At 45.0% G+C, this 14,751-nt stretch overlaps 1 protein-coding gene across 1 annotated transcript; it reads right to left on the reverse strand.

Moving 5' to 3' along the window:
* Positions 1-5,603: 5,603 nt before the first annotated feature.
* LOC123168290 (transcription factor MYBS3) lies at positions 5,604-8,234 on the reverse strand. The gene is made up of 3 exons (XM_044586160.1): positions 7,858-8,234; positions 6,751-6,959; positions 5,604-6,471 (listed from the first exon to the last, which is right to left on the reverse strand). The coding sequence occupies exons 1-3, from the start codon at positions 8,126-8,128 to the stop codon at positions 5,776-5,778; spliced, it is 1,176 nt and encodes a 391-aa protein (XP_044442095.1). The 5' UTR covers positions 8,129-8,234; the 3' UTR covers positions 5,604-5,775.
* Between the last annotated feature and the right edge of the window lie 6,517 nt (positions 8,235-14,751).

Genomic DNA, 14,751 nt, shown 5'->3' on the forward strand with positions numbered 1-14,751 from the left:
TTATTGCCTCTAGGGCATATTTCCTTCAGGCGCCCCCTTGGGGGCGTGCCGTGTGAGCTTGTGGCTCTCCCATGAGTCTTCTGGCCTCCTCCTGAACCTTCTAGGGTCCCTTCTGGTCCAGAAGAAATCTCTGTAAAATTTCATCGTGTTTGGACTTCATTTCGTATTGATTTTCTATAAAACAAAAATCATGCATAAAACAACTGGCACTGGGCACTAGGTTAATAGCATGAAACAATCAAAAATTATAGACACGTTGCAGATGTATCACGCTGCGGTCGTCATTAGTGAATAGACTGAAGAATAAGACAATTGGCCACATCGTTACCCTCATCCCTTCATCCCGGTGGCGGGACAAACTGGGTGCCTTTCCAGTTCTATGCCAGCCTAGAGACTATGAAGAGGTAACAAAAGTCATTCTTATCCTTGTATCCAGTTTTTGTTCGATTTGGAAGTGAGGTGACTATGGAAAAATGTTGACAAATTCTCAATGTTTGTGATTCAACGATGATTATGTTACTTTTTGGGACGGACGGTCAATGAAAAATCATTTCTCAATGGTATGATAGGTGATATCGATGGGTAAAATGATTCCGATCTTGAGGATGCATTGTTGTCGCATTTTGAGCCCTTGTAAGCGGACGATCGAGATATGGAACTTAATCAATTCCAACACCCTGGCTTGTGGAGGAAGAAAACAATTTGGGATGCAAACTATATTGCGGATTAGGATATTACTCGTGTGAGGCAAAAGGCAAGATATCTCTCTCGATCCGGTCATTAGGATAGATCAAACTAGCGCAATGTATTGGAAGTGCATCGAGGAGCGTTTCAGACATCATCATGGGTGTAACGAATCATAACCTCAAATCTCTCACAAATCGATGGGGTGCGATTCAGGAGATGTGCGATTGTTGAGCAGATTTTTTGGAGCAAGTGAAGCATGCTCGTCCTAGCAGTGTCACCATTGACCAATATGTAAGGAAACTTGTTGGTTTTTGTTTGCCACATTTGCATTACTTTCAGCATTCTAAGCCCAAGAGAGATACCAACAAATGGCCAAGTCTAAGGGTGAATCGTTGGGCCTGCAAAGTTGTTAGAATTTGTTGGAAGGCAATGAGAAGTGAATGGTGATCAATGATGACAAGAAGTGAAAGATGAGGAATGTTTATGGCAGTCCAAAACTAGGAAGTGCAACAAATCCTCTCTAGAGATGGACAACAATGAAGATGCTGATGACGGTGTTGAGGAAAGGGTGTCTTGAAGTCCCACTCCGGCATATATCACGGGTCGACCCGATGGGAGGAAAATAGGAAAGGAGAAGCTCAAGTGAGAAGGAGAGGTGGAGGTGATAAAAAAGATCGATAAGTTTATGAGGACAAGGAATAGGTAAGCGAAGAAGAGGAAGAAACAAAAGATAGAGATGTTGGAGAAGAAGATCCAAGAGAAGAGGGTGAGATGGGATGCTATGCAAGAGAGTAGACGACATAAGGAAGAGATGGAGGAGTGTAGGCTCAAAATTGAGGAGCACTGGATGACAATTGGACAAAAAGATGAGGAGAATTAGTTCACCATGTTGTATCCGAGCGCCATTGGGCGCAAGAATTTTGGGAGGAAACATGAATGGTAATGATAAATTTTAGGTCCGCTGAAGCAAAGGAAGGTACACACATCGGAGAAGGGGAAACAACACACCCTCGAGGAGGGGAAGGGGTGATATGTTTAAATTTGGGGGAATCGAAGCATTTGAATGAGGAAAACAAAATAAAATAAAAGTGAAGGCTGGGATATGGCGACTGAATTTGCGCGTCTCCTGGCTAGCCTCTGCCCTCCGCCATATGCAATATGGCGACGACAGATATCGCAACTCTAATAGAGTTGCTATAGGGACTTACATGGTACATCAACTTTTCGGTAAACTCTATTAGGGCATATCCAGTACACATACTTACACTGGCCTCAAATATCCACTTTGGAAATGTTTAGGCCTGTAGTGCAGGCCCCTAATTTGCGCCAGACATGTCTGGACATCTAAAATCCCTTAACCAGGCCCCAGGTCAAGATGCGGAGTAGGAGAGTCCGTGTGTCCATCACTCCGGACTTTGACAGCCCGGAAGCACCCATTTTGACCGTCAAATGCCTTTGTTTCCCGACGGTCGCCTCAGTTTTACACCGCATATCTCCGCTTCCTGCCGACCCATTGTATAATGCCTCCACTTTCCCTCGTTTCTCATTTTTAACCACGTGTTGCATACCTCCCCTCGCTACCCTCACTTCACCTCACACAAGCCTTGGTGCCCCCTCTCCTCCCCCGACCCCTAAGATGTTCATACCTCCCCTTAATTGCCACCAGCACTGCAACCCGCACCAGTCATGGCGTCCCTCCCTGCTGCGTGCCCTCCCCATTAGATAATGTATGTGTTGCCGTTGTGTATAGAAATCCACCACCGCCGAGGAATAAGAGTCATGCACCGCTCGTGTCGCCGCCCAAACCAAGCAGGAGGAGGTGTTCACCGCTCCTCACTCCAAACGGGGGCGTAGGAGTGCGCCACTCATCATGTCGCATGTGCAATGGAGGAGAGACTCGCTGCCCGACACAAGGCACGAGCCAAGGCCGCGTGTTGCAAAGCATGTTGATGCCCCTAATCAGGCCATCCAGCAAAAGAAGGCGGCTAGGACGAGCAGCGGCAACACCTGCTTCTATGCCGAAAAGGAAATTGTCGCCGCTCTCGTCAGAGATGCAGCCGACATCGATGATGCCAACTTTGATGTGTTTGAGGAGAAGTTGTCTTCCATGTCTCCGGCCGTGGTGATAATAGATTAGTTACTAATAACTTTAGAGGATAGTTATTGTATATTTGTATGTCAAATGTAATGTCGAACATCTATTTATATCGAAGATTTTGCATTCTGAGGAGAAAATGAGGTTTTTTTAGGGCTAGGCTTGGATGGTCAATGCCCGCCCAGCTGTCCACGGACAATTGAGGATGCCCTTTGAGTTTTATCCTTGGAGATGCCCTTAGGCCAACTCCAACGCGCCGACGCATTTCGTCTAGTCGCGTACGTTTGGATCCGCGCGGACAGAAAATACAGCAACGCGATGACGCAAACTGACGGATGCCCTTTTTTGTCCGCCACGACCCATTCCTGGCCCAAATTTGGGCTAGGGTTTGCGTCTGCGTAGACAAGTCGCGGACGCCTATGACACCCTTCCCTTGTCCTCCCCTGGCCCACCCGTCTATGGCACACCGACCATTCTCGCCCTCCCCCTCCACATTGTACACCACGGCTTCGTCGCCCTCGCCACCGCCGCCCAGTTCCGGCTGCTTCGCCACTGCCCCAGGTGTCACCGTTGCATCCATTCACTTCCCCACCGCCACAGAATCAACTGGCGCTGACTCTTGTTGGCGTTTGCGGCCGCTCCTCGCCGCTATCGGAGCACGAGAAGACACGCCTACCTAAGGTTGCCGGCACCGCCTCTACCTCGACGGGCTTCGACGGGCCTGCTGCCCGTACGGGGAGAGGACGCTGCCATTCGCCGGCCGCGACTCCATCACATCCGCCTCCGTAGCCTCCCGCAAGGTGTTCGGCCTTTTGCCCATAAGGTACCATGGTGGATAGCTTGGATGAGTTCTTTTACAATAACGTCATATGTTCACTGGACAATTCATCATCCGACGACGAGGATTTTGTGGTTGCTACTATGAGCGTGAACAAGCACATTTCTAGGATGCGACCCATGTTTAGGGGACAATCCCGGGCCATGCTTCGGGGTTGAATGTAATAGGGAGAATGACCATTGCCTAATCTATAGCAATTATTTACAGCTCACATCCCCACTGTTCAATGTCAAGCTTTTCTGGCGATGCTTCCGGATGGCGAGGCATGTGTTCAACCGCATTTGGGAGGGAGTGGTAGAGTCTGAAGATTACTTCAAATACAAGTATGATGCCCTTCAAAAGGTTGGCTTCTCCTCTTACCGAAAATGTACTGCAGCTGTGCGGATGCTTGCATGCGAAATTCCTGGTGATCTTGTGGATGAGTATGTCCGATGAATGAGTCCACATGCCTTGCATCATTGTACAAGTTCTACAAAACTGGGTTGCAGTGTTTGGCCTGGAGTACTTGAGAGAACCAAATGCTGCAGATACTGCCCAGTTTGTTGGCGATCAATGAATGGAGGGGCTTTCCGTGAATGATTGGTAGCATAGACTGCATGCACTGAGTGGTAGAACCGTCCATTTGCTTGGAAGGGCAGTATAAGGGGCATGTTAAAGCTTGCACGGTCATACTTGAAGCTGTGGCATCACAAGATCTTTGGATTTAGCACTCTTTTTTAGGCATGACAGGCTCTCACAATGACGTCGACGTGCTTCAGCGGTCTCCGGTGTTCGCAAGGCTTTCAGAAGGAAACTCCCCATATGTCAACTTTAAGGTCAATGGCCACCAATACAACAAGGGATACTTCCTAGTTGATGCCATCTATCCTCAGTGGTCGACTATTGTGAAGACAATCTCCAAGCCGGTAGGAGAGAAGAGGGCTAGGTTTGCCCAAGAACAAGAGGGTGTTAAGAAGAATGTGGAGCGTGCTTTCGGTGTGCTCCAATCTTGATGGGCTATTGTTCGACACCCTGCTAGAACATGGAGCACTCGGAAGATGTGGAAGGTGATGATTGCTTGGGTTATCATACACAAAATTTAGAGGATGACCGTGATGACAGCCTCCTCGACCAAGCGTGGGATTTTTAGAGTGAAAATGTTGAGCCTCGGCATGGAGTGGCAACGCTTGCACGGTTTACCCAATCTCATCAAGAAATGCGTGATTGAACGACTCACATTCAACTTCAAAATGACTATATGTGGACTCATATTTGGTACAATTTTGAATTCATTTAATTGTAAACTATGATTTTTTTATTTATTGTGATGTAAAAACTATGTGACTTATTTGGTAATAATCTATGTGCAAAGTTTCTTTTCATTTGGACTTATTATATGCATATGATGTCTAAATTGTGAAAATTAGCCAAAAAAACGGCCTGGTGGGTGGGTACACTGGCAATGTTTGCGCGAATGAGAACCGACAAAGCCCCTAAAGCCGACCCATACGGATAAAAAATCCGTGTCCATTTAGGTCGGCGCGTTGGAGTTGGCCTTAGAAGTTAGAAGTCTATAGATGCTTACGAGAATGACAAGTCAATCCTATTGATTTAATTTCTTACAAGAATTGAGTTAGATCTTGGCCATGCGTAAGGGAAGTCTTACTACTACGTATCCGATGGGCCTTGGGAAAGCAGACATGCGGTCCGTAGGACAATAATCATAAGCCACTCACCATCAATGTGCAACGCAGAACAAGATACGAAATACATTTCAATTTAAAATCTCGACATTCATCGATGGCAGGTTGTACTGAATGCACTCTGAAGAAACAATACATAACATGATATTTTTTCTGATCAAGATAGCTCAACCTACCTCATCCACAAGAAAGAGTGGCCCTGATACTAGTTCCGTTGTAGAGGTAACCTGTGAGATTTATACTCAGAAAGGCGCAAAAAATATGTGCAAAAATTTAAGTGCAACAATCCAACTCTGTCATGTATGAGAATCGATGTGAATTTGGAAAAATCAATAGGGCAAAACACAAATGCAACCTTGATGACAGACTAACAGTAAATTTACTCACGAAACATGACCAAGAAAGCTATATCATGATTTTATACTATAATACTGGCTAAGGGTTACATACACATTAAAGGTCTAGCCACAGAATCATTTTGTCGGGATTAGTCCGTTCGATGAGCCATTCTCAGGCTCTTTTCCATGGAAAGCAGATTGCCTCTCTGGTCTCCCATTTGGATTTGGAGGCAACGCCAAGTTAGGCGCAACACCGTTGGTACTTGAGTCACCCTTCAGGTTGAGTTTGGACATGTTGTACAGGTCTTCAACATTTACCGGGGGAGCTGAGTGGACGGCAACAGGCCTGACAGGCTCATGTGATGCTTGTACTGTACCTGGTGATGATGCTTGCATAGAGACTGGTGGCCCATAGAACATTGGAGCATAGCCATAGTACGGATACGGAAAAACTGCTTGGACATAGTGAGGTGCAGGAATCATCATTGGAGGAGGATAACCATATGGGGGCATCACTTGTGGCATCACCATCCCTGCTTCTCCAGCAATTGAACTTGAACCAGCCGATTCATTGCCCTGAGGTTGATGTGCCATTGCTAGAACTGGCGATGGGGCTGATGCATATGTTAGCATAGGCACAGGAGCAGGTGGTGCCATTACTGGCACTGGTGGTGGGACAGAAACAGATGTTATCACGGGCATAGGAGCGGGTGGTGTCACAGGAGCAGTAACAGGTCGTAGATCATCTACGAACTCTTCTACATCTTGTGAAGATGAACGGGAGAGCGGCATCTCTTGTGACGATGAACGGGAGAGTGGCTGGTCACCAGGCTGATTAAAAACCATAAAACAATCATAAGCAATTGGTACACTGGGGGACAAGCAATAAATATTAAAAAAACAATTATATTTGAGATGTCTTATTCACTTCATATAACATGGTGATTCTATGCTAACAGCTATACGAGAACTTACTAAGGCAACAGGAACAAAGAGGAAAAGAATAAGCACCAATCTTAAGAGACATGTTTGCCTAAGTGCAATCAGCTGGACCTGGTTGCACCTCAACACTACATGCAGAGAAATAGAAAGGTAGGGAGAGATGCTCACATCCTCAATAACCATATCGAAGAGGCTTGATCTTCTCTTTCTCCTATTAACATTTGTTTGGCGAATGAAATACTTCTGAGCATGGCTAGCAACTTGAGTAGGTGTCCTCGAGACAACATAATTACGGGATATGCCACGCCAATCACCTTTTCCTAATTTGTTCAATCCAAGTAGAAAATTTTTGTGCTCCTCTTCTGACCATGACTCACCTGTCACCCAACAAAATAAATGGCATTCTTCAATGCAAATTCGACATGTTCATTCAAATTTTTAAATCAAACACAAATATCAGCAATGCCAACAGAATAAAGAACAAGCATGAAGTTACATGGAAAGTTATAACAGTACTGTATACCATTACACATTAAAAGAATGCAAACCATGTACAAAATATGGAGTGTGAGTGTAACCTAGTTAATGATATTGGTGACTGTAATGAATATTATTTCTGGGTTGCAATAAAATCATTTAGCCAATTAAGTGACAAGGCCACAAGCTTGAATGGTAACAGCGGAATAGAAGCACAAGTTCAGATTTGTTTCAAAAAAAAAAGTACCCCCTCCGTGTAACATAGCTTGAAAAACGATCCTATATTGTAGGACGGAGGGAGTAAATTCTGATGACAAGAAGCAGTCACAAGCACCGCTCACCACCAGTAAACCCCCAAATCTGTCACTAATGGGACAAAGTGATGAACTAAACACTAAAATAGCTCTCAAGCAAGTATTAAGTTGGAGTAGTTTGCTAATTTTGCACACCACTAGGCATCGTAAACCAAACAAAAATCCCAACTAACACCGAACCTACCAGATTAAAAGCAGTACTTTCCGCAAAGTTTCAGAAAACTACTTCGATCGGCACAGTAAAATCAAAACTTTCTCACTTGCCATCTTAAAAGCCAACAGAAAAACTGCACCTTCACAACAAAACCACATATTTGCACACTACAACAAACAATCGTCTTAACTACGTAAAGAACATCACAGGGCGATCAGAGCACATTTTTTTTACAGAACAGAGACTACACCTCCATACAGATGCAACAAAACAAAGAATCTCATCTCCCGTAGGCTAAAACAGGGGAGATAAGGAAAATAAAAATCCCACCTCGCTTCCTGTGTGGTTTGTCGTCGTCGCCCTCGGAGCCGTACCCCTCGGCCCTGGCACCGCCGCTACCCTCCGCGAGCTGCGCGAGGTTGCCCATGCTGACGCTCTTCCTGATTGGCTTGTCGCCGATGCGCACGCCGAAGAGCTTCACGGGGCGCGCCGTGCACGTGCGGGAGTTGTGCCCGTGGTGCCCGCACTGCGAGCACCGCCTCGGCCCGTCCCCCGCACCGCCGCCGGCAGGCGCCGACGGTGGCACGCCGTCCCGCGTCATGGCAGGCAGGCTAGGGTTGTGGATTTTTATTTTTTAATCTATTATATCTGGTTGATTGATTTGATCCGTCCTTTTCTTTTTCTCCTCTGGTGGTGCGTCGTGTATTTATCGTCCGGGAGGGAGGCAAAGCCTATAAGAAGTATACGGCGAGAGATGAGCTGGGAATTTTCCTGGATTTTCCTTATCTGTACAATAAAAAAACCTTTTATGTGCTGGCGGTGATATTTGGATTTTGCTGGAAGTCTTCACCTTCGTAGTCAAGACATGCCACCAGATATTGTACAGCCTGGATCTTATTTGGTGGTTAAATACAGATTTTCCATATTAATATGGATGATTTTCAAAATAAATATTAGTATGGATGCATATCTGTATAAGATTGAATAGTCTAGTGATATGGAGTACATGATGTGGATTCTTTGTATCTGTTGATTCCTTTTATTACTACAATAAGATCTCTTACACTAAATGGATACGAGATTGGTGGTCCATTTATTAGACAAAATTAGAATGTACCCCACTGCGGGAATCGGTTGCAATATATTTCAGCTTGCTTTGGTAACATTATATCTGTATCAATGATACGAGAACCATAACTAAAAATACATATAAAATATTGCATTACATTACTACATAGTTGTAAAATACTTTTTGAATACAACTAGCATTTTTCTATGTATAGTTGCATATTGAGATGGTCTTTTTCGTACATGATTGCATATTAAGTTGGCATTGTTCTCATATTAAAAAGTATAGACTAACTCGGATCACCTACTTAGTTACCGTTATTTAGGTAGTCCACTCATCGGTTCCTTGACGAGAATATTGATAAGATTAGCTACGTAGGTTTTAAATTTTGAGCTGATTTCTCGTTGAAAGGATGAGAGCTATAGCGTTTATTTGTAGGAGCATTTTCTATCCCTACATTAGGTACACAACATTAGACTCTACCTTTTTGTAAACATTGTATTTTTTTTTCTTTGAGCAATCAAATATAATTTTAATTTGTATAGGAATCAAAATGTCATAATATAATAAAAACATGGAGTATATTATATGGACTTTTGCATTTGTTTATTTACTTTGCACAATAAAACCCCTTAAATTAATGGGTACAAGATTGATGGTCCATCCATTAGGTGAAATGCTTAAGGTATAACCACCATTTAACCAGTCTTGATCGATGTTTTCCGTGAACATGAATATTAATAAGTTTTAGCCATGTAGATAATAAACTTTGAGAATACTTCTAAGTGAAAGGGCTATATATGGGTTGCTTTATTTGTATTAGATTTTTCCCTTTACATTTGATACAAAACATCATGACATTTCCCTCATGGAAATATTTTTTCAGTTTTTCTTCGGCCAATGAAACATAATTTTAAAACATGTAGTACTCAAAATGGCATGATATTACATCGTTTTGGAAATCATGCAAATCAAGGACCATGAGGTTACACCCAAATGACATAGATGATTCTAATTGATTCCTTGTGAATCAAGGTGGCTGCTAGGCACCACTTGTCACAAAAGATAACGTGTCTTAGTTTGGACATGGAAGCACATGTTTTTCTTATTTTATGGGTGGTAAGGCAACATGTTATTGGAGTCATAATGAGTGGAGGAAGTTTTCCACAAAAGAAACCGACCAATTTTGCTGAGATATGAGGCAACCGTTCATTGATAGAAAAGGTTTCCTTTTCTTTGGTTCTAGATATGGTCGAGAACAAAAAAGAACATAGTGGTGTTCGGCGGATAAGGCAATATCTTTTGTCACATGTTATGGGACAACATCTTTTTGATACTTAGTAGTTGCCATGGACGAATTGAATGTTGAAGAAATGTCACCCATCGCAATTTTTGGCTTACTAAAATTAAGAGCATAGCAAACGTGTCGCACACTGCTCACATACCGACATTTACAATAGGGAGGAGCCATGATAGCACTAGGCCCCGTGCCCGCTTCAGTGCTACAGTCATCTACAACGGGCTATGATGTAAAATATAGTTTGTGCACGGGTTTCGCAGCTCGGGTCGTGGCCAAGGGGACCGTGTCTTGGCTCCGTCACTGATTTACAATGCTCAACGCTTAAGTAGTAAACATGTGTTAGGGCATATTTCTCCCTAAGTGGTTTTGGTGATTGATGACAACATGTTTGCGGACTAATCGTGTGCATTGAGCTTTTCATACTATCAAGCATATGGCAGAAGACGATTCGTGACCCTCAGAGTTTCAAGAGAAGACGGTTTTCTTTCCCGCGTTTCTTTTTTGGTGGACTTGAGTCGTAGGGAAAACCGTACTATCAAGAGGGGGTCCGCATCGGAATGGTTTGGGTGGAATCAACACGTACACTCTCCTTGCACCCATCATCCCCTTCTGTTCCTTGGAGTTGTCCCCCAGTTGCATCGGAGTAGGGGAGAAGAGACACAAGCGGTAATACCGCTGTAACCACCGTTCATACTACCGCTCGTGGCTGGGACCTCGATTTATCGTGTCGGGTTCTACAGTGGTGCCTCCGGGTTACTGCCATGCTACTCTTTTGTTCCTAGAAAAGGCGCGGTTCTAGCAGCAGTAGTTGAAGCGGTAGTACCGCCCATAGGCGGTAGTACCGCTCCTACCACCGCGGCTACCACAGCCCATTCATCTGTTTTTCTCCCTTGTTTCTTCTTTCTCATGTGTATCCTGTAAGAAGCGGTAGTACCGCTTGTCTGCGGGTTGTGAGATGCATAACAATTGGATTTGTCCCCCCCCCCCACTATAAAAGGGGGTCTTCTTCCCCAAGAAGACCTACCTCTTTCCCCCAAGCTCCATTGTTGCTCCAAAGCTCATTCTTGCCCGATCACTCTCCCTAGCCAATCAAACTTGTTTATTTTCTAGGGTTTGGTTGAGAAGGCCCGGATCTACACTTCTACCAAGAGAAATTTGATTCCCCCCACTAATCCCTTGCACATCTTGTTACTCTTGGGTGTTTGAGCACCCTAGATGGTTGAGGTCACCTCGAAGCCACATTCCATTGTGGTGAAGCTCCGTGGTATCGTTGGGAGCCTCCAATCAAGTTGTGGAGATTGCCCCAACCTTGTTTGTAAAGGTTCGGTCGCCGCCTTCAAGGACACCACTAGTGGAATCACGACATCTCGCATTGTGTGAGGGCGTGAGGAGAATATGGTGGCCCTAGTGGCTTCTTGGGGAGCATTGTGCCTCCATGTAACGCCCACGATGCGGCTATATCTCCCACGTGTCGAGGCACGACTTAGAGGCATAACCGCATAGTGGTTTTGTCGCAAGAAGGGTCATCTTCACACAATCCCATGTAATGAACAAGAACGGGATAAAGAGTTGGCTTACAATCGCCACTTCACACAATTCATAAATATAATCCATACATCATCCAGAATACAAACATATAGACCGACTACGGTCAAAATCCAGATGAAAATAAGACAACCCCAAATGCTAGATCCCCGATCGTCCCAACTGGGCTCCAGTACTGATCATCAGGAAAAGACACATAGTAACGACCACGTTCCTCGTCGAACTCGCACTTGAGATCGACCCCGTCATCTGCACTGGCATCGTCGGCACCTGCAACTGTTTTGGTAGAATCTGTGAGTCACGAGGACTCAGCAATCTCACACCCGCGAGATCAAGACTATTTAAGCTTATAGGAAAGGAAGGTGTAGTGAGGTGGAGCTGTAGCGGCAATAAGCATATATGGTGGCTAACATACGCAAGAAAGAGCGAGAAGAGAAGCAACGGAACGGTCGTCATCTAGCAATGACCAAGAAGTGATCCTGAACTCCTGCTTACGTCATACATAACACAGACCGTGTTCACTTCCCGGACTCCGCCGAGAAGAGACCATCACGGCTACACACGCAGTTGATGTATTTTAATTGGGTCAAGTGACAAGTTTTCTACAACCGGACATTAACAAATTCCCATCTACCTCATAACCGCGGGCACGGCTTTCGAAAGATAATACCCTGCAGGGGTGTCCCAACTTAGCCCCTCATAAGCTCTCACGGTCAACGAAGGATAAACCTTCTCCCGGAAAGACCCGATCAGTCTCGGAATCCCGGTTTACAAGACATTTCGACAATGGTAAAACAAGACCAGCAAAGCCCCCGAATGTGCCGACAAATCCTGATAGGAGCTGCACATATCTCGTTCTCAGGGCACAACGGATGAGCCAGACGTCGGGTTGGCATAGACCCTGGTTGCCCAGGGGGCGCCGGACATCGCTCGGTTTGGGCCAGCACTCGAAGGAGCACTGGTCCGGGGGTTTAAAATAAAGATGACCCTCGGGCTCGCGAAAACCCGGGGGAAAAAGGCTTAGGTGGCAAATGGTAAAACCAAGGTTGGGCCTTGCTGGAGGAGTTTTATTCAAGGCGAACTGTCGAGGGGGTCCCATAAATCACCCGACCGCGTAAGGAACGCAAACTCAAGGAACATAATCCCGGTATATCAGTAACTAGGGCGGCAAGAGTGGAACAAAACACCAGGCATAAGGCCGAGCCTTCCACCCTTTACCAAGTATATAGAGATGCATTAATTAAATAAGAGATATTGTGATATCCCAACATATCCATGTTCCAACATGGAACAACTTCAGCTTCACCTGCAACTAGCAACGCTATAAGAAGGGCTGAGCAAAAGCGGTAACTTAGCCAAACAACGGTTTGCTAGGAAAGGATGGTTAGAGGCTGACATGGCAAAATGGGAGACATGATATAGCAAGTGATAGGTAGCGTAGCATGGCAATAGAGCGAACAACTAGCAAAGCAAAGATAGAAGTGATTTCGAGGGGTGGTCATCTTGCCTGCAAGGTTCTCAGAGTTGTCGAAAGCTTGATCCTCGTAAGCGTACTCAACAGGTTCCTCGTTCACGAACTCGTCTCCCGGCTCTACCCAATACAAGAACACAAGCAAACGGAACCACAATCAATCACGAGAAATGCACAAGCAACATGATGCAAAGCATGTATGATATGCGAGATATGATATGCGATGCATATGCATGCTCCGGAAGGAAAATGATGAACAAGGCAGTAACTTGGTAAACCAAGCATGCCACTGGAAAGATGAGATGATTTCGGTCGAAATCGATATAAAGATCACCGGAAACGGATGCACGGTTTGCAAATGGCAAGCAAAACAAGAATGACACGAATCTGTGATTAACAGCATGATAGCACTTAAAATGTAACAAACAACAATTCTACAGCATTCCAACATAGCAACAAAGCATATGACAGTAATCTAAAGGAGATTTTTGACAAAACATGAACACTGAGCTACTGCTAGTTCACAACATAACAAGCTCAAACAAGCATGGCAAAAGTGCAAAAGATAACAGGATGACAGACTTGGTGAAAAACTGGACATGGCAGAAAACAGCATCAGGTAGCAATGTTCAGAGCACGAAATCAACATGCTACAGAAAATTAACATAGCAAAACTTGGCACGAAAGCATTCTACTGAAATCACACGACAAAAGTCCCTTACTGACCATAAGCCAAAAAGGACCAGAAGATATGATGGCAAGCATGTGAACATAGCAAGTTTCGTTATCAGGTTTCAGACTTAGCAGAAAACAGAGCATGGCAGAAACAATAATATGTAGGCCTCTTTGTGAGCTTGATGCACTCATCACAAAGCAATGCATGACAAAACAAGCATACATACAGCAAGATGGAATGTTTATGAAGCTATCCATGGGAAGAACACAAGCATAGCATGTATGGATCAACTACAACAAGCTTGGCAAAATTGCATATCATGTTAAGAATCTGCCAGAAATATTTTATAGCAAAAGTAGAGCAAGATTGAGTCATGCTATGGTACTCCATAATTGCAAACAAGCACAGGAATGGATCAATTACAACTATAGCTACAAAACATCCTTACTGAACATCTCCAACATATGCATGGATCTCTCTGTAGCATCAAGTTTACATGGCAACAAAATAACAGCAGACAAGGACTTGGAGAAATCACCAAGTCCCTGAAATCAGAAACATTACGGAGCCTACTTTGCATGCTTGTGCTAGTCACCACAGAGATCACAAAAATACATGGCATACACCCTTGGAAAGATGGCATGGCATACAAGAAAACACATGTAGAACTCATGCCCATAAGATGCACAGATTAAAAGATACAAAAATGACAAATCTCCAAGTTCTGATAAGAACCAGCAGATAACAGCAACTAGCCCTCTTCCAACAGATATTTGGGCATCAAGATGACCTCTAATGAACATGGTGCAATTTAACAAAATGAAGAGTATCACGAGACGAACAATTTGACATATTACACGCGCGAATCGGAGGTACATGCAAGGAGTTATGCACTGAGGAACATGAGCACTTGCTGTAAAAGAAAAATACTTAGAAGAATTTAGGGGGTGCGGGAAGTCAACGCTCACAGGAGATCTAGATCGGGGCCGAGCCTCGAGGGCTCCGATGGCGCTCGCCGGCGGGAGGCCGCGGTGAGGAGGAGGAGCGGCCGGAGAGGGGAAGGAGGAGGCGGCGGCCTCGGGGCCGGAGGAGGAGAGGGAGGCCGCGGCTCGGCGGCGGCAGGCGCGGTGGCGCGCACGGCGACGGGCGGCGGGGTTGCCGGC

This window comes from Triticum aestivum, chromosome 7D (genome assembly GCF_018294505.1).
Source record: "Triticum aestivum cultivar Chinese Spring chromosome 7D, IWGSC CS RefSeq v2.1, whole genome shotgun sequence".
Lineage (NCBI taxonomy): Eukaryota > Viridiplantae > Streptophyta > Magnoliopsida > Poales > Poaceae > Triticum > Triticum aestivum.